The sequence below is a fragment of the Solanum pennellii genome, chromosome 8 (genome assembly GCF_001406875.1).
Source record: "Solanum pennellii chromosome 8, SPENNV200".
Taxonomy (NCBI): Eukaryota; Viridiplantae; Streptophyta; class Magnoliopsida; order Solanales; family Solanaceae; genus Solanum; species Solanum pennellii.
The window spans coordinates 56,382,344-56,406,172 of NC_028644.1; the positions used below are offsets into that span (position 1 = coordinate 56,382,344).

At 34.9% G+C, this 23,829-nt stretch overlaps 1 protein-coding gene across 1 annotated transcript; it reads left to right on the forward strand.

The window, feature by feature from the left end:
- The first annotated feature begins 15,517 nt into the window (after nt 1-15,517).
- LOC107027736 lies at nt 15,518-16,369 on the forward strand. The gene has a single exon (XM_015228817.1). It carries the CDS (start codon nt 15,518-15,520, stop codon nt 16,367-16,369), a length of 852 nt encoding a protein of 283 aa, XP_015084303.1.
- The last annotated feature ends 7,460 nt before the right edge of the window (nt 16,370-23,829 follow it).

The window sequence follows — 23,829 nt, forward strand, 5'->3', positions numbered from 1 at the left end:
CAATTGTTAGAAAGAGCTTTCACAAATCTATTTTGAAAATTCTTTTCTCTTCCTTATATTAATTTGTGAGTATATGTGGAGTTTTAAAGATTTGAACATTTATTATTTGAAAATTTTAGTACTTTTTTTTATTTTTAAATTTTGTTATATATTTGAGAATTGCACTTTTTACAAAACAAAAAAAATTAAAAAAAAAAACAACTTAAAATTACAAAATAACAATTCAAGGTAATTTTTTTTAAAAAAAAAACATAGTTAAAAATTATATAGAAAATTTGATTGACTCTCTGATTTCATATCGAAAGAAAAAGAAAGTAATATATGTTGTTTAAAAATAACGTAAAAAGCACTAGGAATCACAGTAAAATAACAATTAAAAATGTGTGTGAATCATATAAGAATTTACGTTAACTTTCCTAAAATCACTTGTCTCGCGTAAAATGGAACAAAAGGAGTAACATATATTATTTAAAAATTGTCATAAAAGATACTCTAAATAACTATAAATGAACAATTTAAAATAGATATTTTTTAAAAAAACACATATAAAAAATTTACTTGACTCTTTAAATTTTCTACTAGTGTCACTTAAATTGAGATAAAATTATTACGTTGGGCCCGCGCTGGTGCGGGCGGCCTAATATCTAGTATAATAGGGGTCTCAAAATAGGTATCAAAAAGATGTGTTGAATCTAGAACAAAGCTGAGCCACTTTCGACATCTTGCTTGCTAGTGGTAACTAATGTGTTCGGCCCCCAAAACACTAAGGAACTGAATACACCAATATAACTATGTAAGAGTTGTAAGTGGACCCAAAACACTAAGGAACTGAATACACCAATATAACTATGTAAGAGTTGTAAGTGGAAATAGCAGTCGAATCCTGTACACAACTTCAGACAACTTCTTAACGAGTGCAATAATTAAACAAATCTATGAAAAACAAGCCTGAATGCAGTTGTAAACAGGATTATTCAATTCAATATAATGCTTCAGATTATGTCTTGCAAGTACACATTTTGAACATTGTATCTTTCAATCTGTGTTGCTCGAACTTTTCAAAAATGGCAGGTGGGTGTAGAATCTGACATGTGCGGGACATTCGAAGTGAAGAGCCTATGCAACAAAGCTTTCAACACACCATAATATTGTTATTTTCTAATATGGTCAATGAGGATTCATATAGCCGACCCTACATATTTGAGACTTGGGCATAATTGTTATTATCTTTATTATTGTATTTCTAGATTGTTGATTGTTGGCTTTTAGGTCCCTACCTATTTGAGATTTTGGTAAAGCTATGAGCTTTTGAAGAACACTTGTATTTTCAGACGGTTTGTATTGCAATTATCTTGATTAAATTTTCCTAGAGTGTAATTTCTATAGATTGAATGAATAACTTAAAGCGATGGTCTTTTATGTGAATATCATGGAAAAGACACTCATGTAAATACAAAAAAATTAACGTGTAACATCGAAGAACTTTGTAAGATCATTTATCAAAAATTGTCTGATTGTTGAACAAATTATTATATCATTGCAAATTTCCCTACAAGAAACTTTGAATCCACTGCAAGTGAATATTAGTCTTACTTCAATAAGTGGTACAGACATAGTAGTTTTCTGATGTGATAATCTTCATGTCACGACTGTTATTTTTTTCATGTCCCCATGTTCTCTCCAGACATGAGGCTAACCTTTTTTAGCACTAAGCAAGAAAATGTTATCATTTTTAATATATTTTAAAGTCACCAGTCAAAGAAGAAAACAAACAACAAATAGTTCATTAAGACTATGGACAAACATACATCTCTATCATATTTCACAATTATTATGTCACGACTCAAAACGAATCTTGAGTGCCACGCACACTTAACTAACTAGGTGGGAGAACCAACGAATTTAACCTTAAATTATATTATACAAGAATAATGCGAAAGCTCAAAATCTAATTAAATATCGTTTCCCAAAATCTGACGTTCATCACATCAAGAACATCTAAACTCTAAATATTAAGTCTAAGAGTATCAAATACACCAAAATAAAAGAATAAAATGTATCTGTCCAAAAACATTGGACATCATGCCATAACCGATAGAATCCAACACGAGCTTGAACAAATAGCTCACCCTGGAACCTGATATGCTGGAGACTGGCTAGAGCTGAGGGTGAGTCAAATTCGCTGTTACACTTGCTGCTCTCTGTAAAAGTAAAACAAAGAAAATCACAACTAAAGCTCAGTACGGGACAACATGTACTGAGTAGGTATCATCGGTCAACCCAAAATAAAAACTAATATACAATGAACAACAGTATGAACTCAACTATAGTACTTAACATGTGATAAGCAACAAATAACATGAACAAGTGACAACTGAAGCAAGTACGTAATCAATCACAATATCAAGCACATACGAGGACTCATGCCTCCACACCACGTTCGTTGGGAAATAGGTTCTTTGAGTTTGAGTACATTAAATTAATTCAATATCCTTTTCCTTTAATGTTACTGTGTCGGAACGTGACACTCCGATCCAATTATACCGTGTTGGAACGTGACACTCTGATCCAATTATACCGTGTTGGAACGTGACACTCTGATCCAATTATACCGTGTCAGAACGTGACACTCCGATCCAATTATACCATGTCGGGACGTGACACTCCGATCCAATAATGTCATTAATTTATCATTTATTATAACCACTTTCAGTTCATTGATAATATTTCATCAAGCCTTCTTTATTCAAGGCATTACTTCGATAAAGAGTATTCAAGATTATAAATTTCACGGTCTCAGGATTTCAGACCAATCACAAAACACAAAACAAAGCTACACAATCACACAATCAAGTACATAGAAAACTTCACAATATCATTCAATGCATATCAATCACTATTAAGAGTTTACTATCAAATAGCATAAACCATAACCTACCTCCACCGAAGAACCGAAGTTAAGCAAATCAACTTCTAAAATGTTTTTCCTTTCCTCAATGCTTCCAGGCCTTTTCAATCTCTTTCCTGTCGGTCTTTGTCCATGGCGCCGACAACCAAAAACAAGAGTCTTGAACGGTTTGTGGTATCACCAAGAAAAATAACCCTACTTATTATATGACTAATCATAAATGTGGTAAAAATAAGCTACTATTAATTTAATGTTATCTTCTTTAACCACAAAGTATATTAATTATTAAAACTACCCCATTAATTTTATAATTATAATTATGAATAGTTCAAAATACCCATTTAAAATCTAACAAAAAATATTTTATGAATAAAGAAACTCAAATATTTAAAATGATCAAATGGATCGTTACATATTAACAACTATAAAGAAGTATCCATCTCAATTAAGGCTGCAACATAAAATAAAATAAAACATTTGTTACACACTAATACAAATAAAAATAAGCTTGAGTGATCAGTTGCTATACAAACTGTAAATGGTTGACTCCTAATACCTCTTTTGTGTAAACTACACATGAGAGACAAACGGTTAGAATGAAAACTTCTTAGATAGAAACATAATTCAGATAATATAAAGTAATACAGAAAACTCAGAATGTACCACGAGTCATCAAGCATCACCTCTAAAAATCACTGTTTATATAAATTTCACAAAACACAACAGTGTCCCAAGCTAACAGAGGTTACAGATTGAGATAGATTCACTAAAATAATCCACACCACCTTAATAATGGTGAATGTGTACACAAAATTCATATAGGAAAAAGTGGAAAGATAGAGGTATGAATATGATCATCATATTGTTTTTCATGTCATAATTTGGCCAGCTCAGTCTTTACTGAAAATGCAAAATTTGTCAGATTTTACGTATCGATGGCATTGCAAAGACTCTGATACCCAAAAAAGACATTGATAAATTCTACAGTGGAGATTGCTACATTGTTCTCTACACATACCATTCTCATGAAAGAAAAGAAGATTATTACTTTTGCTAGATATTCTTGCATATAAGGGTCCACTACGTCTTTATAGAATTTTCTCAATTGAATCATTGTTGTAGATTTAGGAGGATCAAGAGATGACTGCACAATTGGCTAGCACGATGTGCAATTCACCTAAAAGGAGACCTGTGCTGTATTAATTTTTTCGCTTACTGTTTTTCAATCAAAAACTCAAAATGAAGCTTAGTTATGACATTTACGTTATCTAGGGTCGGCTATACCAAGGGAAAGAACCAGCACAATTTGTTGCAATATTCCAACCCATGTTGGTTCTTAAGGTATCTCTCCATATCATGATAGAAGCTATTGATGTCGTTTGAACGTATAGAATAACCATGACAAGTTTCTTTCCTTTTATCAGGGTGGACTAAGACTGGACAACGAAATGGAATGTATCGGTATCGATTCGGTACCGTTTCGATTCGTCCTGGTTCGGTTTTCTACGGAACGGGACGGGACATCCTGAATCGGTACATGGAAAGGAATCGAACCGAGGTTTGGTACTGGTGTACCATACTGGTTTATTTCGGTTCCAATCCGGTCCGATTTCGATTAATTAATATTTTTAATTAATTTTTATTATAAATTTATAAACTATAATTTATACTTTATAATTTATTTTATTATTTTATGCTTATTTTTATTTAATTTTTAAAATTACAAATTTAAGTTATTTAAACTACAAGTTATAAATATAAATTATAAATTATAACATATTAATAAATATAAGTAATAACTTATAAACTTCAAAAGATTTAAATCTTGAAAACTTAATTAGACTTAACTTGCAAACTTAATAAGTAAATTTTTTTAAAAAAGTTTTCGAATAAACTTAAGCAAAAATTACATTATAAATTTAAAACTATTAATTTAAACTGAGAAAAATAAAAAAAATATCCATATTTTCGTAATTAAAAAAAATCATTTTTTTGAAATAATTAGATGTGTCATCCCATTTATCCCATCCCGTTCCTTTGGTCCATTCCGGTTTCATCCCGATGTATAGTGGTAGGGAACGGAACCGAGTATCCGTTCCGATAATTTTGATCCGGTTCATTCCGATACCGATCAACTCGTTCCGTTCCAATCCGATACCGATTCGTTTTGGTCCGGTGATCCCGTTCCGGTCCATTGCGCAGTCTTAGGGTGGACTAAGCTCTGGATATAAAAATCATATTGGAGAAAATGTCTTGAATGATGGAACTTATGCTTCTAATACTGTTGGCCTTTTCAGGATATCTGGAACTTCTAGTCATAACAACAAAGCAGTTCAAGTCGATGTTTCCACCTCTTATGAAAATTTAATCAAGATTATGTCTCTAAGGACATCATATCATGCTTTATTTTTCTGACCATGAAACAATATGTTAATCGAACTCTATTTCAAATGCTTAGTAAAGTTTGGAGCTTTTATTTACACATAGACGGAAATCGAGGGATAGATATATGAATAAGAAAAAAAGATAATATGAGAAGGACAAAACATTGATAAAGAACTTACCTGGAATTTGAAAGAAAAGAGGACTAAACAAACTTGATATTATGAACGATGATGAACTATCGGTGAAAAGAGAAAATGAAGATGAAAGTTATTTAAAGGTATGATGAAAATTTTCAGACAAAAAATATATTGTAATTGTGTATTTAATATTTAGCCACGTGGAAGAGATTTAGTGGAAAAGTATAATAATATATTATATACATAAAAAATAAATTAAATATCAAGTAAAATGACAATTATATCCTTGTGTGTATATTTTTACATTAATAATAAATGAAAAAATTTCAATTCCAAAAGCAAGAAGGGCAAATATGTAATTTTACATTTGACAAATTTCAATTCATAAAGAAGAAGAAACTGAAAATTTTATTTCTAAAGCTGATGAAATTGAAAAATATGGAAAGCAGAATAGTTAAAAATCTAGAACTTTAATGATACCTCCACCAAGCTAGCTACATTCTCGAGTATTCTACACTCTGTGCCTCACATTTCTGGAGAAATCTAAATATCACCGGCTAGTTAACACCGATTTGGATCGGCGCTTATCAACGAAATCGCAGATGGATTTGAGACCATTTTTTACGAAAGATAGATTTTTAACAAAAATACATATAGCGATACTTCACACTGTACAAATTAGGATTTACAGTAGCTTTTGGTGTTTGCAGAAGTCCTTTTACATTAAGGAAATTACTATGTATTTTTAATTTTTATTTTTTTTAATAATGTTATTTATTCGATTACTCCATAAATTTGAGACATACCTGAAATTATGAATTCCAAATCGATTAACTGTTGTTGAATCAAGAGAGATGGAAGAAATTATGCTTTTAGAATCATGTTTGAGTAAATATTTGTGTTTGGAATGAATTGAAATCTTTTGTTTGGAGTGCGAAAGATTGAAGACGGATGATTTTAGGAGATGGAAGAGAAATGAATCTAGAAATCTTGCTTTTGGAATTGAAATTTGTCAATTCGTTAGTGTAAAATTACATATTTGCCTATCTTGCTTTGGAATTGAAATTTATTCATTTATAATTAATGTAAAATTACCTATTTACCTTTAGTCGTTCTCTCATCACGTTTCTATATAATAGAAAACATATTGAGATTGTTTAGAATTCAATAATTAATGTTATTGGTTTTGAAATATAAAAAAAGAGTTAAGTTGCAAATTACTTTCTTCATTCACGTGATGTAATAGGGAAAACTTTAGGAAATTAGAAAGTAATTATTGACGCAACAAGAATAACTTGCATATTTTGATGTGGGTTTCGTTTATTTCTACTTTGGTTATTTTTATTTTGTGGTTTCAGGTGTTGGCTGCCATTAGTATTGTAACCAATGGTTTCAGCTTTAAATATTATAATTTTATTATCATATTATAAACTTAATTTTGATATATTGAGATAGGTCATTAAATTATAGATGTGTTCTATTATATGAATTTCATAAAAAATATTCTAATTGGTTTTTGAAGTTTGCTATTAATTTGATCTTTTCTACATCAACATTCACGAGTTCACTTCTCTTCATCTTCGCTGAAGAGCTATCTATTAAATTTCGTATTGATTGATAATTTTGTCATCATCTACATGGAGAGAGAATACAAAGCTGTTAAGGCAAAACAATTATATTCATCATGACGAGTGCGAGACCATATGACACAAACTTTTTTCATGCAGATTAGAAGCTTTGTACGATTGGCACCGTGAGACACATAGACCGCAAACATTCTTAATACCATACAAAAAAAGTGTAGGATAGTTTATAATTGACGAGAAATTACTTGATACATTTTTTTTTTTGCAATTACGATTTTGACGACAAATTGCACTTGGTGCATTTTATTTTGCATTTTTGCATGATGCATCAACTTTTATAGTTTCAACTTTGATGACGAACTACACTTGGTGCCTCTTCTTCTGCAACTGTAGCTTTGGAGACGAACCACGCTTAGTACATCTTCTTCTAAAATTACGACTTTGATGACGAATCATACGTGGATTATCTTCTTTTAGAGTTGTGACTTTGATGACGAACCACACATGAAATATCTATTTTTAATGCAGTTGCAGCTTCAAGAATGAACCACACTTGATGTCTCTTCTTCTGGTTATTTGACTTGCTGAGAAAGATATTTTTTTTTTGTAGTGTGTCGTAGTTCTGGAGAACAAGTACTTGTCACATGATCAACTTCACAAATCAGACTTCAGAATATGCCCCCACGCCAAAGATACGGGCTCACTTACGACTGCATCGATCCATACAAAATATTTGAAGCAATGACGTTTAATAAAGAAGTGATGCGAACTTGATAAAGACATCCAAGACTAGTTGACAAACCACTTCTTGATATGATGTTTGATATTTTTTCTACTTTTACCTTTTGTATGGGATGATATGTCCATTTTTCATCCCTTTCTTATAATGTATAAAAACACTTACAATATTGAAGCAATAAAATGTATTTACTTTACACTTTAATACAAAATATCTGAGTTTTTTTTTTGTCCTATAGGCCACTTATTTCATGATTTCAACCTATTGAATTTTTTTGGATCATATAGAATTAAACTTATAAGGCCAAAAGTAACGACTTAGGATTCGACTCATTTTCATGAATTTTTTTTTTGACTTGAAGGCTTGACTTGCATTTGAGAAGCATTATGATTTGAAAATTTAGCTCAAATTTCAAGAGTTCCAAAACTTGAGACTTAGCATGAAATTTATGAGCTTCATGATATGCATATTAGATTGTGCATCGAGAAGCATTTTGACTTGAAGATTTTGCTCGAATTTGGTGAGGTTTGAAACTTGAAGATCAACAGAATTTGATTAACTTTATGACATTCATTTTAGGCTCATGCATAGAGGAACATTTTGACTTGAATATTTTTCTCGAATTTAATGAAATTTGAAAATTGAAGATTCAACAGAATTTGATGAACTTTATAATATGTATATTTGACTCATGCGCCCAGGAGCATTTTGACCTGAAGGTTTTTCTTAAATTTATTGATCTTTGAAACTCGAAAATTCAACAAAAATTGTTGAACTGTAAAACATGCATTTTAGGCTCATGCGTCGAGAAGCATTTTGACTTGAAGATTTTGTTTGAATCTAATGGGTTTTGAGACTTGAAGATTTTCCTCTAATTTGCATATCTTCTTGACTTGATGAAAGTTTATCTCGAATTCGACGAGCTTCATAACATATATTTTTGACTTGTGCGCCAATGAGAATTTTGATTTGAAGATTTTTCTCGACTTTGAGGAGCTCTGGAGATTGAAATTTTGGCTTGAATTTGGTGAATTTCACGACATGCATTTTAGGCTTGTATGTCAAGGAGCATTATGACTTGCAGTTTAGACTCGTACATCAAGGAGCATGTCAACTTACATAAACTCTTCAATTTCGATTTTGAAAGAAAACTTTTCCTCATCCTCAATGTCAATTATATTTTCTTTGTAAGTTTGGAAGTTGGACAACTCTTGATCTCCATTTGAAGTCACATTCAGTTCCATATCATGAGCACGTGGTGATAGTTATGCAAAAGTGTGAGGATTTATGCCTTGCAAGTAAGGAAGATCACAATGTATACCTTGGATGCATATTTTGATATCAGAAGTTTCACTAAGTCGATCTTTAAAATTAAGGTTCAAGCTCCTCCAACGATTTATGAAGTCAATGACTTGTTCATTATTTCTTTGACGGACGTTTGTAATCTCTATCATGCTCACAACACACTTTGTGCTATAGAAATACTTAAGGAATTGTTGCTCCATCTACTCCTAGCTATCTATGGAACTAGATTCAAGATCTATGTACCTTTCAAATCAATTCTCGTGAGAGATCTAATAAATAACTTAACAAGATAATCATTATATGTTCCACCAGCATTTATCAGAAGTTTTGACAAAGTGTGCCAGATGATGTTTTAGATTTCCATTTTCGTCGAATTGCAACAACTTAGGAGGTTGATAGCCAACGTGTATTTTTAGATTATCAATTCTTTACAATTTTATATATGTGAGAGAAGACTTGGACGTAGACTTAGATTTATCTTTGATAGCCTCTTTGATGAAGTCCTTTAATTTGTCAATAGGAATCAGATCTTCGACAGACAGTTGAAACTCCTTGATTGTAGACACGTAATTTTTTACCGAACTTAAGTTTTACACCATTTTTAGTGGTTTAATATTTCCTTTTTGTTTAATTTAGATATTCTTATTATCTTATTTTAATAAGTTTATTTAAAAAGAGTTCAAATATAACAAAAATACATGTTTAAATAAATACAACTAATATTTCTTAATTATAATTTATTATTAGCTTTTCAATTTTTGTTAATTTAAAAAATAATTAAACAAAATTTTTATTATATTATATTATATTATATTATATTATATTATATTATATTATATTATATTATATTATAATTATAAAATTATAAAAGACTAAGACTAACCCCATTTCTTTCACTTAACCTCACCTGCACAACCCACTTCCCCCTATTCTGCCACTACACACGACACACAAACTATTACTACACTAACACCATACAGACACACGAGGGGAGGAGAAAGAGGAATAGAAAAATCAGCTATCAAAAAATACAACAAAGAGAAGTACAGAAAAAAGACCATACACTTCCTAGATACATACAAACGACACAACAATTAGAAAAGGAGATCAACAAAATCAAAGAAAAACAGAAAAAAAATCCATCTTCCTCACACTCTATTGACCTCTTTTCTTTCACTCACAAACAAAAAGTTGAGTTTGAGGTTTACTTTCGTGTTACATAGTTCGCGGCTCTGGTTGTAGTTTTTTTCTTTGTGAATAAATTCTCACTAGACGTTACAAACATTGATTGCAACATATTGAAATTGTTAAATCAATATATCAATATAAATGAGGATCTTCAATCCGCCTATGTGGCATGTCTCAATGATGAGAAAAATATATATATTTTTTTTAAAAAAAATAGAGCTTTTTATATTATTTCTTTTTACACAATAATATTATGTATATATATATATATATATTGCTATTAATAAGTTACTTAATGAGCATTACACCTCCTAACCTTTTAATAATATATATAACACCTAACCTTTAATTTAATAATATAACTCCTAACCTTTCATATTCATAACCTTCAAAATATTTAATAAAAAAATTATAACTCCTAAATATTACCACCTATAAAAACCCACTTTGAGACATTGCATGATGGTCATTTTATTTTTATTTTCCTTATTCTTCATTTTTTATTCCTTTGATTTGTTAATTTTTTTTGTCTTCTTTGATTTGATTTTTGCAGGGGAGGGATGTATGATGATAAATGTTATATATTTTCACATATTTTAATTTTGTGAGGTAAAATGATTTGACATGTCTAATTATCATCATCACTTTTGTTCTATTGTAATTACATATATATTTGATATTATTAGGTTGGATTGTTGATGATACAAATCATGATTCTTTTATCGAAAAAATAATTTGTTCATTTTCTCTTTTGCTTCTCTTTGTAGTTTTTTGAGATTTTTTTTCTTATTCCTATAGTTTCTACCGACACTGATTGTCTTTATTCACTTTGTAAATTTGAAGAATCGAATTATGTTATGTTGAGAACATGATCCTTCTTTTCTCTTCAAATCATATGTAACTAAATATTTTAAATGTTTTTGCTTGATTAGTTAACTATAATTTTATGTCTTTTTGTTGTTATTATTGTAAGGATTGTAATTATGTTATGTTGAGAGCGTGATCCTTCTTTCCCCTTCAAATCATATATAACTAAATATTTTAAATATTTTTGCTTGATTAGTTAATTAATTTAATGTATGTTTGTTGGTATTATTGTAAGGATTGTTTATAGTTCTCCGGTTAAACCTCTGATGCAATAAGAGTTGATTGTTTGCTTATCAGATTAATTAGTTAATTGAAAAAACGTCAATATATCTTATTTCTAATTTCGTCTAACAATATCTTCCTCCTCACTAGCTATAAAAATGTTATACAAATATATAATAAATATAAGTAATAAAAAAAGTAATATATCACATCTCAATATAAAGTAAATAAAATACTAAATATTAAATACAAATATTATATAGCTAAGAATCAAATAAATCGATTCCTCTTATAATTTCGTATCTCACAATCACATAACAATGATATGATAAAAATACATAATTTTAACGTTGCATTATTTTTTATATTATTTATATATAAAAATTATTTATAGGCCAAATGTTTCACAATTTTGAGAATTTAATCAATAAAAAATTATATATTTTTTAATTTTATTTTAGAACATTCGTACGATTACTTTTTTTTTTGATAATTTCAAAATTTTTTCTATTCCTTTTGATTAACTTTTTAATTCTATGTCCCTTTTTAAATTTATTTTTAATTGATTTTTCTCTTAATAGATATCTCTCCTATAATATAAAATAAGAGAAAAAGTCTATATTGTTCAAAATAATAATAATTTCTAAAAATAATGCTTATTATTAGAAGCATATTTGAAGACTTTTAATAATTTGAAATTTCTAAAATGAGGTAAAAAGAAAATATGTCATATAATAAAATAAATCATAAAAATGGTGGAGGATTTTACTTAAACATATTTTTGTTTATTAAAAGAATATGTCATATTTTTTTTTACCTTTTTCCTCTTATTTTTATATATTTATTTTTAATTTAATTTTTATCATAAACTCATACCTCTTCATCTTTCATAACCTCTACTGAACTAAAATCATGTATCACCCATATCCTCCAAAGAATCAATATATAGAGAGAACTTTATATTTTAATATATAAATATTGAAGTACTTTTTTAAGTCTTCAAATTATAGGTAGTTTATCTATTACGAATAATTTATTATATTTCTAAGTCTGTTTTTGAATTTATTACTATTTTAATTCTTTTGATATTTTTTAAAAAATTTAAAAGACTAAAAATCCCACTTTAAATTTTTAACAAAACATCAAAGTTAACCATATTTAATTTTGAGAACTCATTCAAATGGATAATGAAGTCATAAATTCTTAATTATATATTATAACTAACATAAAAGAATAGGTACTATTCAACTAAAAAAAAGTAGGTATTTGCCCGTACAGGTATTTATTTTTTGATAAAATTAATTCATGAATTGAGTTGAAATTACAAAGCTAAATGATAAAATTAATTAACTAATCTATTTGGATTTGAAAATTAAACAAAAATGAAAACTTTTAGACACCGCGCGTAGCGCGGCTAAGTTTACTAGTTTCGCATGTGTTTAAACCATTAATATTTATATGAAGGATGTTCAAATCTCTCATATCAACTTTATGTTTAGATCCTTTATGTAGTCATATTTAGTGCAAAATTGAACCGTAGTTTATTTCTTGCTTAAACAACCTATAGTTTGTTTTACATTTAATCAACACTATTGTCCAAATCTATTCTTATTTTCATATTTATATGCCCAAGTAGTCAATATTGCCCACATTCTAAAGTTGTTTAACGATGATCTTTAGCTATTAGCTTGATTTTGTGATTGATTGAGCTCTTACACATATGATTAGTAATTTCAGGAACTCTCGGAGTAAATGGTGCAGGAACGAAGAAAAAAAACAAGGAAAAGGGACTTAGGTGAAAAAAAATGACTAAGTATGGCAGTACCCAATTGAGGCGCTCTGTACGGCGCGCCGCGCCAAGGCTTGTCGCTCAGAGACAGTGTTGAGGCGCTCTGCACGGCGCGCCGCGCCAAGTCCTGTCGGACAGAGGTATTGCTGAGGCGCGCCGCGCCAAGAGGAGAATTCTCCAGAATGAGCTAGGCGCGATGGAGGCGCACCGCCCCAAGCAAAATCCGACTTTTCCAAGTTTTAAATACTAGTTAGGAGTTCTAATTCAACTAGGATTTGTATTAAACTTTATCTACTATTATAAATAGATCCTAGGGCTGCTATTTTGAGTGTTCGATCTTTTTTGAGTGTACAAGGACAAGAATCAAGTTTGTAATAATCTTAACTCTTCTATTTTACATATTTGTTTATGAAAAATTATTCGTTCTTGATTAATATGAGACTGAGTAGCTAAACAGCCTAAATCTGGGGCTGTTGCTACGAATTGATTGTTTATTATGTGAAGCTTTGTGAATCAATCTTTGGTTGTCAATTCAAATTACTTCTATATTCTTGCTTTACTATTTCTTGACTGGCCATCTAGGAATAAATCTAGTGTCTAAGCTCGAAATGACCATAGGAGAGGTTAGATAGACTGGTGAATATAGAAAGCTCAATCAGCCCATTAATTTGAGGCGATTAGTGTTCAGGAGTGATGCCCAAAAGACGAACACCTTGCTTAATTACGAAATAGAATGAAATATAAATGCTCGCCAGTTAGTTTATTTATCCCCGCTCAACGATGTAGTTAGATAGCTAACTGGGGTAGGCTACGAGAGGTGGTTAACTCGGATCATACCATTAATCCTATAAATCAGTAATTTGACAACTGAAGTTAGTTCTAAGCCGATCGTATGATACCACGTACACTTGCGTGTGCAATTCAGAGCAAAAAGTTTTTGGCCCCGCTGCCAGGGACTTAGAAATTGATTCATATTCAATTCTCTTAAGTCTACAATTTGAATATTCAGGTATTAAATACTTGATCTTAGCGCGTTTTACTGTAGGCATTTGAGTTTAAAGTCTGTCTCGGAAGGGAGATCTTGTTGAGCCTTACAACGAACCTGAAAGAAGTTTGCGTCTGCTAAGAAATATGAATCATTGAGAATTAGGATTAGGACATCCGGACAATCATGGTGATGATCAGCATGACCCTCCGAAAGATGTGAATAACCCAAGGGTTCCGAACAATCCGGAAAATTTTGATAACCAAGAAATACCCCCTCATGTTCCTATCCTTCCAGCACGACCAGTGAGAGATGTGGTAGTCCCACTTACCACTAATTTAGCATCAAGTATTAGGAAACCTCCACCAAGATGGAGGTTTGAATTAAAAAGAAACATGGTACATATGCTCCACATTAATGGACAATTTTCTTGTCTATCTCATGAAGATTCTTAACTTCATATTTGAAATTTCATGGAGGTCACTTATACATATATTCAACTTGGGGTCTCCTCGGACTATGTGAGACTAACACTATTCCCATACTTGTTGTTAGGAGCTGCTAGACGGTGGTTAGATTCTGAACTACCGAACTCTATCACTACTTGGGATGGTCTCACAAAGAAGTTCTTAAGTCGATTCTACCCATCCAAGAAAACTGTCAAACTGAGAGGTGAGATAACAAACTTTGTCCAAAGGAATGGGGAAGCCATGTACCAAGCTTGGGCGCGCTTCAAACAAATGTTGAATGCTTGCCCACACCACATGCAGTCTAACGAAGTTCTAGCTCACAATTTATTTGAGGGTTTAGAGTATAATGCTCGTTCTTTTCTCAATAGTGCAGCTGGTGGACAAGTCATGTCCATAACAAGTGAAGTATTCTTTGACTTGCTTGATAAACTGTCAGAAGGGAATCAAGGGTATGAAGGGGATACTTCTCGAACCAGGGAATCAAGGGTATGAAGGGGATACTTCTCGAACCACAACTCAAAGGGATGCAGGGATCTTATATGTAGACCAAACTACGAATTTAAATGCTAAGATAGACGCAATGCAGCATAACTGTGACTGCTCAGTTTAAGCAGTTGGCCTTAAATCAAGCAGCTCTAAATATGGTGCAACAAATAGTAAATTGGTGTGGGGTATGTGGTAGTGCAGCCCATGAGACTGAGCAATGTGAGGCAAACCCAGATTCCGTTAACTACGTAGGGAATATGCAAAGGGGCCAAAGCCAAACAAACTACGGTAATAGTTACAGTCCTAGTTGGGAAACCATCCTAACTTCTCTTGGGGTGGAAACCAAAATCAGAATCATGCACAAGGTGCAACCAATACCGAATCCAAGGGGCTGGACAACAATACCAAAACCCCAACTAAAGTGTAAACCCAAGCGCACCAAAAGGGGGGATGACCAATGAAGAACTGTTCCAAAAGCTCATGTCTGAAATGGGAAACAAATTGAATGCTAGAATAGATAAGCAAGATGAGAACATTAGAAACATCCAAATGTCGCAAATGAGCTTAGAGAAACAAGTTGCGCAAGTGGCAAATTCTTTGAACTTGCGTCACCAAGGTGGGTTGCCCGGTGATACTGAGCTTAATCTAAGGCAACTACATGATGTGAGTACTAGAAGTGGACTACAATTGGAGGAATTAGCTCCAACAAAGAGGGACAACGAGGTAAACACCAAGGAGACAAAAGTGGAAGAGGTAGTGAAAAGTCTAAATGTTGAAGAACCTATTCTTCAAAAGAAGTTACCACCTCAGTTTTCGCAAAGGCTAAAGAAGCAGAATGAAGATGAATGCTTCGATAAATTTCTCTCTCTTCTTAAACAGGTTCACATTGATCTGCCTTTGCTTGAGATTCTGCAGGGTATCCCGAAGTATGCTACATATGTGAAGGAAATTGTGGCAAGCAAGAGGAGGCTCATAGAGTATGAAACTGTAGCACTTACTGAGGAGTGCAGCTCAAGGGTCCAAAATAGACTGCCCAAAAATTTAAAAGATCCGGGTACTTCTACTGCGCAAATCACCATTGGGCAAAGTGTTCATGCCCGGGGGTTATGTGATCTAGGGGCTAGTATAAATCTGATGCCCTTATCTTTATATCAAAAGCTTGGGTTGGATAGTCCGAAAAGAACCACTGTTATTCTCCAACTCGCGGATAGATCCATTCCTAGGCCGAAGGAGGTGGTAGAAGATGTCTTAGTACAAGTAGAGTCATTCATCTTTCCTGTAGATTTTGGAGTCTTAGTTTGAACTCGATTCTGAAGTCCCACTCATTTTGGCAAGACCTTTCTTGGCCACGGGTAGAGCATTGATTGATGTAGCAGCTGGTCAACTAACCATGAGGGCACATTATAAGGTTGAAGTATATGATGTCTATCGTGCTTTAAAACTTCTTTCTATCTATGAAGAGTTGTCGGCCATTACGGTTGTTGATCACATAGTAGATTCACATGTACTTATACCTAATGATCCATTAGAAAAAGTTTTAGGGAGTCATGAGTTATAGGGGATATTGAAGTTCAAGAGTTGAAATCATGTTTAAATCTAGCTCTAGTAGAGACTCGCAGAACTCAAGTGGAGTCATTAGATCGCGAGTTGGGTCCTCCACCAAAACCATCGATGGTGGAAGCACCTGGGCTGGAACTAAAAACCCTGTCTGCGCACCTAAGGTATGCATATCTGGGTACTAATGAAACTTTGCCTGTTACACTTTCTGCAGAACTGTCAGATTAATAGGTTGAGGCTGCACTGCGGATAGTAAAGTGGCGGAAGAAAGCAATTGGTTGAAAGATGGCAGATATTCATGGGATCAGTCCAGCGTTGTGTATGCACAGAATTTATATGGAAGAAGATCACAAACCCGCTGCACAACATCAACAGCGTCTAAACCCTGTGATGAAAAAGTGGTTAGAAAAGAAGTTATAAGGTGGCTAGATGCCGAAATTGTATATAAGGTGACTTGGACACCAAATCTCAATTTCAAGTGGCGACTCTACATAAATAAAATAATCTTTTTTCGAAATGTCACTTTATTTATTTCAAATATAAATATAATTTTGAGGAAAAACTAGGAGTGTGACATTGATGATTGTTTCTTGTTTTGTGAAGGACTCTATTTTCTCTTGACTTTCATGAAGATTTGCACATAATTGGGTGGATTCTCTTTTCTCCATATTCTCCATCATGTTTGTCAACTTGGTAATTTGAATGGTTGGCCTTTGATTTACTTTTATAGGCCTTCAATTGCTTTCGTCGAATTTGCAAGTTGTTATTCTATGGTAGAAGTTTCGACCATCATTGTTTGCATTATCATCGTAGGTGATGGAGAATAATTGGTTTTTTCAAACATGAGATGTGACCATGTTATGTGGGTGAGATACCGTGCTTAAGACATTATAATTGGTCGAAAGGCTTTTTGGATGTAGATAGACTCAATTGGGCTAGGACCCTCTAGACCATTTCAACAATGTTTTCTTTTACGGCTTTTCCATGAGACTTTACACCTTTTGAAGACGAGACAATAGTATATTTGTACGGCACTCGTGAGGCTTATTGTCCTAGCAATTTTACTTGGCTACTTGTGACAAGTCTCATGATTCCGCAGTAACATCAAGAATGTTTTCCATATAAATGCAGAATTGGAATCCATCAGTTTTTGCAGTGCAGATGCAGATCCAGATCCAGATGCGGATACAAATGCATTTAATGCAGATGTAGATTTTGAATTTGATATTCTTGAAAGTCATCTCGATGCTTTTTAACTTTGATTTTTTAAGAGAATATATGAGAGGTAAAGATTATCCTACTGAGTGTACCAATTTGTATGCGTCTAAAGTTTCAATTCTAAAACATAACAAACAGGAAAGAAAAATATCAAGCAAACAACAGTATTTGTATTTGAATTTATGCGAAGGTTACAATTTTCCTAAAATCTTTCAGAAAAGGCATGTAATCCCCTGATTCTTCTCTTCAATGATGTTCTTGATTTGATGGAATACTTGCGGCTCAACTTTTGAAGCGAAGACTTCTTTGTACTTGAGGCTCAACACTTGTATAGAGGACTTCTTTGTATGTGGAAGACTTGCAGATCACTAGTAAAGAGCAGGGATTTTCAATGTATTTCTATGTGTCTTCTTCTTTTTCCTCTTGGTCTTATGAAGACCTCTTTATATAGGTTTGAGTTAGGGTTTTAGGGATATTTTCGTTCAAGAAATTTTGGTCCTTCTTGGACTTGAAGAATATGAGTTGGGCTCGTCTTGTTAACTTAATGGAGTAATCCAAATGTGATTTGAACTTTAAATAAATCATAAATTTTGACTTAAATATTAATTCGACTTTAATAACCAATAATTTTACTTGATCAATATATCCATGGATTAGTCCAAAATTTAATATAACTTTTTCAATAAAATTTCATTGTGTTCTCTCTTTCTTTCTCTCTATATAAATTCTCATTTAAGAAAAATTCTTTGGTAGAAAATAATATTTTTCTTGTCTTATTTGGTGCGGGAATTGTTGTAATAGTTGAGAAATAAAATATTTTTTTAAGTGATTTTGTGTCCTTTCTTACAAGGCTATCTATGTTTTCTCATTTGTATCCTGATTGACCTGAACCCATAATATTATTTTCTATCCCCTTTCAATATTTTTATCCTCTTATTATTTAATATTATGAAGTTTCCAAAACAATCAAACCTTTTGTATTATTCAAAATCTATTGATGTGGATTCACAAAAAGATCAAATTGCCTCTTGGTGTCTTCTTCAAATTTCAAGCATTGTAACAAGTTAAACATTATTTAAATATCATTATAACAATTTACCAAATTCATCGCAATACTATTTTGATATTGTTACATCAATCTTTTCAATTTGTTATTCATGTTTTATTATTCTAACTTCAAATAATTTGCATTGTTTATCTTCTTACTTCATAAAATTTGTGTATATTCTATCTTTTTTCTAAATCACTTTTAAATTGCATGGAGTATATTATTATTATTATTATTCAATACTTGAAAAAAATTAAAATCTCTTTATGAGGTCCTGCATCAATAGGGGCTCTTCCACGATAGTATATTCATCCTAATAACAGATAGTATTAAATAAATAGTATAAAATAATATTAGTATTTACTGTGTACTAATCCTAGTCCTATTAGGATTAGTACTCCTTAATCCTAGTCCTATTAGGATTAGTACTCCTTCCTATATCTCCTATATATATCTCCCATGTATTCCCTTAACACTTCAATACAATCAATATTCCTTCATGGTATCAAGAGCCAGAAAACCTAGATCTTCTTTTCTGTTTGTTTTTTCTCTCTTTAGGGCACCGATCGTTCCCTCTCTTCTCTTGGGCGGCGGCAGCCATGACAACCGAGGTGGATCCTCTCGATTCACTTCCTTCTGGCGTTAAACTCCTTCTCAGGCATCTTCATGCCCTGATTCCCGAAAAATTATCAGACATAAATTACCCTACATGGAAAATCACCGTTCTTACAGCCCTTGAGGCCAATTACCTTCTCAAATACGTCGATGGAAGCACAGAACCGCCGCCGGCAGTCATCACCGCCACGGACAAATCAGAAAAAACCAATCCGGCCCATGCCGCCTGGAAAGCCGTGGATGGCCAGATCCGATCATGTTTGATTGCGGTCATCTCTCCCACGGTTCAGAAACACGTCCGATCCTACACAACTGCTTCAGCCCTGTGGACGGCCCTCGCAACACGCTATGCATCAATTTCCCACTCTCATATTTTTCAATTGCGTGATCGTCTCCACACAATTACCAAAGGCACGAAAACTATGGCGGAGTATTTAGACGAGGTCTCCACCATCATCACAGCCCTCGACACCGTGAACAAAATCATTCCCGAAAAAGATCTCGTCATGTGCGTCGTTCGGGGGCTCCCATCAGCTTACTCCTCCATTAAACAGGCGGTTCGCATCAGTCCAACGCCCGTTGACCTGGATACTCTCTCCTCGTGGCTAAAAAGTGAAGAAATCAACGTGGATCTGGAGAGCAAACTTCTTCTCCGAGAAGCCGCTGTTATGGAGCCGGCCACCGCCCTCACCGCAAGCCAGAACTATCGCGGGGGGCGTGGTGGCGGCCGGCAGGGGAGCCGCGGCGGCTACGGCAGAAACAGCGGAGGCCGCGGGCGCGGCGGTCGGCAGGGCAGTCGTCCGCCGTACGACGGTCAGCAGCACGGCAGCAACAACAGCCTGCACTCCTTCGGCAGCGGCGGGCAGTCATCTTCCAGCGGCGGGCAGGGCACTTACGAGCGGGATCGTCCAACTTGTCAAATCTGTCAGAAAACAGGACACACCGCTGTTCGTTGCTGGTTTCGGTATGAGGAGAGCCGAAATAGTGATAACCGTGCCAATTATGCATCTCAAGCCGGCCCTTCCTCTGAATGGCTGTTGGATACTGGGGCCAACATGCACGTTACTTCTGATCTATCCAAGCTTAACGCTCCAAATCCATATCATGGCTCCAATGGTATTACTGTTGGCAACGGTGAGTCCCTTAATATTTCTCACACTGGCACGGGTACCATTAAAACCCCCACCGCTATCTTTCACCTAGGTAACCTTACCCACGTCCCTTCTATTAAATCCAATCTCCTTTCAGTTCACCAATTCACAAAAGACAATAATTGCTCACTCTTGTTCACCTCTAATGATTTTCAGATCCTAGACAATACTACCAAGAGGGTGATTTTTCAGGGCCCCTGTGAGCATGGTCTGTACGTTCTTCCTGGCACAAGTTCGTCTGCCCACCCAGTTTCAGAAAGCGTTCCTGTGGCTCCGGTGGCTCTTTCGGCTGATGGCCACAGTCTGTTGTGGCACAGTCGTCTGGGTCACCCGTCTACTCAAATAATAAATTCTTTAATGTCTCAATTAGGTTTTTCTTCCATTCATGTAAACAATTGTGACTCCTGTTCAATTGCTAAATCTCATAAATTACCTTTTACTTTATCTGAGAAGCGTACAACTGCACCTTTTCAACTTATTCATTCTGACCTATGGGGTCCTACTGCTGTTCCTTCATTTGCTGGTTTTCGCTATTATATTTGTTTTGTGGATGATTTTACAAAATACACTTGGTTGTACCCACTAAAACACAAATCACAGGCATACACCACCTTTGTCACTTTTGAAAAAATGGTCAAAACACAATTCAATTCTCATGTTAAACTTTTTCGAAGTGACAATGGAAAGGAATATGTCAATAACATCTTTGGCCAGTTTCTGCAATCCCTGGGAATTATACATCAAACCTCCTGTCCATACACTCCCGAACAGAATGGGGTGGCTGAGCGTAAGCATCGCCATCTCATTGAAACGGTGGTTACTCTTCTACATCAATCTCATCTCCCTGTCTCCTTTTGGGTAGAAGCTCTAGCCACCGCAAACTACCTCATTAACAGAATGCCCAGTCACACTCTCTCCAACAAATCACCCTATCAACTCCTTTACCAAGAACTTCCCAATTATACCAACCCCCGCGTCTTTGGGTGTCTTGCCTACCCTTGGCTACGCCCTCATATTACTCACAAATTACAACCCCGATCCCGTCCTTGTATTTTTTTGGGCTATCATCCTACCTCCAAGGGTTATCGCTGTCTTGACCCACAAACTCATAAAGTCTACATATCTCGTCATGTCAAATTTGTCGAAAATGAGTTTCCCTACGAGTCTATTTCCTCCTCCACAAATACATCATTCATTGGCGTCCTTCCCCTTTTTCCAACATACTCACAGGGTCCCTCACCACCTTCCCCCACACCTCCACCCACTACCCAACCACCCCTCATCACCCCTTCGACCGTCACCCACAATACACCCGCAACCACCACCCACACTCACAACCAACCCGAACCACCCCATACCCACAACATCTCCAGCCCGATCCGTTTTGGGTCCTTCCCGGCCACCCCCGAATCACCACCGCCCGTGCCACCCCCCAATACTCATCCCATGTTAACCCGTGGCAAAGCCGGTATCTTTAAACCCAAAACCTTTCAGGCTACCATACTACCAAATACACCCCTTCCCGATAGTGAACCAACAACCTACTCTGTTGCCTCAAAAAATGCTTATTGGCGTCATGCTATGGATGACGAGTTTAAGGCTTTGACTGATCAGAAAACTTGGGTTCTTGTACCTAAGCCCCATGGGCGGCACCCAGTGGGCTGTAAATGGGTGTACAAAATTAAACACAATGCGGATGGCAGTATTTCCAGGTACAAGGCTCGTTTGGTTGCTAAAGGCTACAATCAGGAGTATGGGCTTGATTACTCCGAGACATTCAGTCCTGTTATTCGGCAGGAAACCATTCGCCTGGTACTGTCACTCGCCGTGCGCAACAATTGGCTCATCAATCAGTTGGATGTTTCCAATGCTTTTCTTCATGGCATGCTTGATGAAACTATCTACATGACGCAACCACCGGGCTATGTTGATCCCCGCTTCCCTCAACATGTTTGCAAACTCCAGAAGTCTCTGTATGGGCTCAAGCAAGCCCCCCGTGCTTGGTACACACGTCTGAAAACGTTCCTCCAGGGACTCGGCTTCACGTGTTGCGTACACGACACGAGTCTGTTTACTCGACATTCAGCACACGGTACAGTCATTCTTCTTGTCTATGTAGATGATATCATTATTACAGGCTCTACTGCAGCTCTCATTCAGGATGTCACTCGAGCTATGCATACTACCTTCAAAATGAAGGACCTTGGCCCGTTACATTATTTTCTGGGAATGGAGGTTTCTCGGACAGGCAGCGGCTTGTTTCTTCATCAGTCAAAATATGCTCGAGATCTGTTGCAGAAAGCTGGACTGGAAAAATGCACCAGTCAACCAACACCGATGGCAGTCTCTTCGTCTACGAATGGAGCCGACACCCCCTTTGCCGATATCACCCACTTCCGCAGCCTCATTGGGGCTCTACAGTATCTGGCCATTACCCGTCCTGACATCCAGTTTGCTGTCAACCGAGTTGCTCAGCGCATGCATCAACCAAGTGAACATGATTACCATTGTCTAAAACGCATTCTCAGGTACATTTTTGGCACTCTTGGTCGTGGTTTACTCATTCGACCCGGGGACTTGGAGCTTCGGGGTTTCTCAGATTCAGATTGGGCGAATGATAAAAATGACAGAAAATCTACATCGGGGTTTCTCATTTTTTTGGGGCCGAACCTGATCTCCTGGTGTACAAAAAAACAACCCAAGGTCTCTCGGTCCTCGACTGAAGCTGAATACCGCGCCCTTGCTCTTCTTGCTGCTGAGACCATGTGGGTCACATATATTCTTCGCGAACTCCGCGCCACTCACACTGTTCCTGCTCTCTATTGTGACAACAAATCAACCATCTGTGTGGCCAAGAATTCCGTCCTACACACCAGAATGAAGCATGTTGATACCGATTGTCTCTTTGTTCGCGATGAAGTTCAGGCCGGCACCATGACTGTGCAGTATGTACCCACTGAAGAACAACCGGCTGATATTCTCACCAAGCCTCTCCCGAGCCGACAGCACGATTACCTCAGTTCCAAGCTTCTGTTCGCTTCCGCTCAGCTCAGCTTGAGAGGGGATAATAACAGATAGTATTAAGTAAATAGTATAAAATAATATTAGTATTTACTGTGCACTAATCCTAGTCCTATTAGGATTAGTACTCCTTAATCCTAGTCCTATTAGGA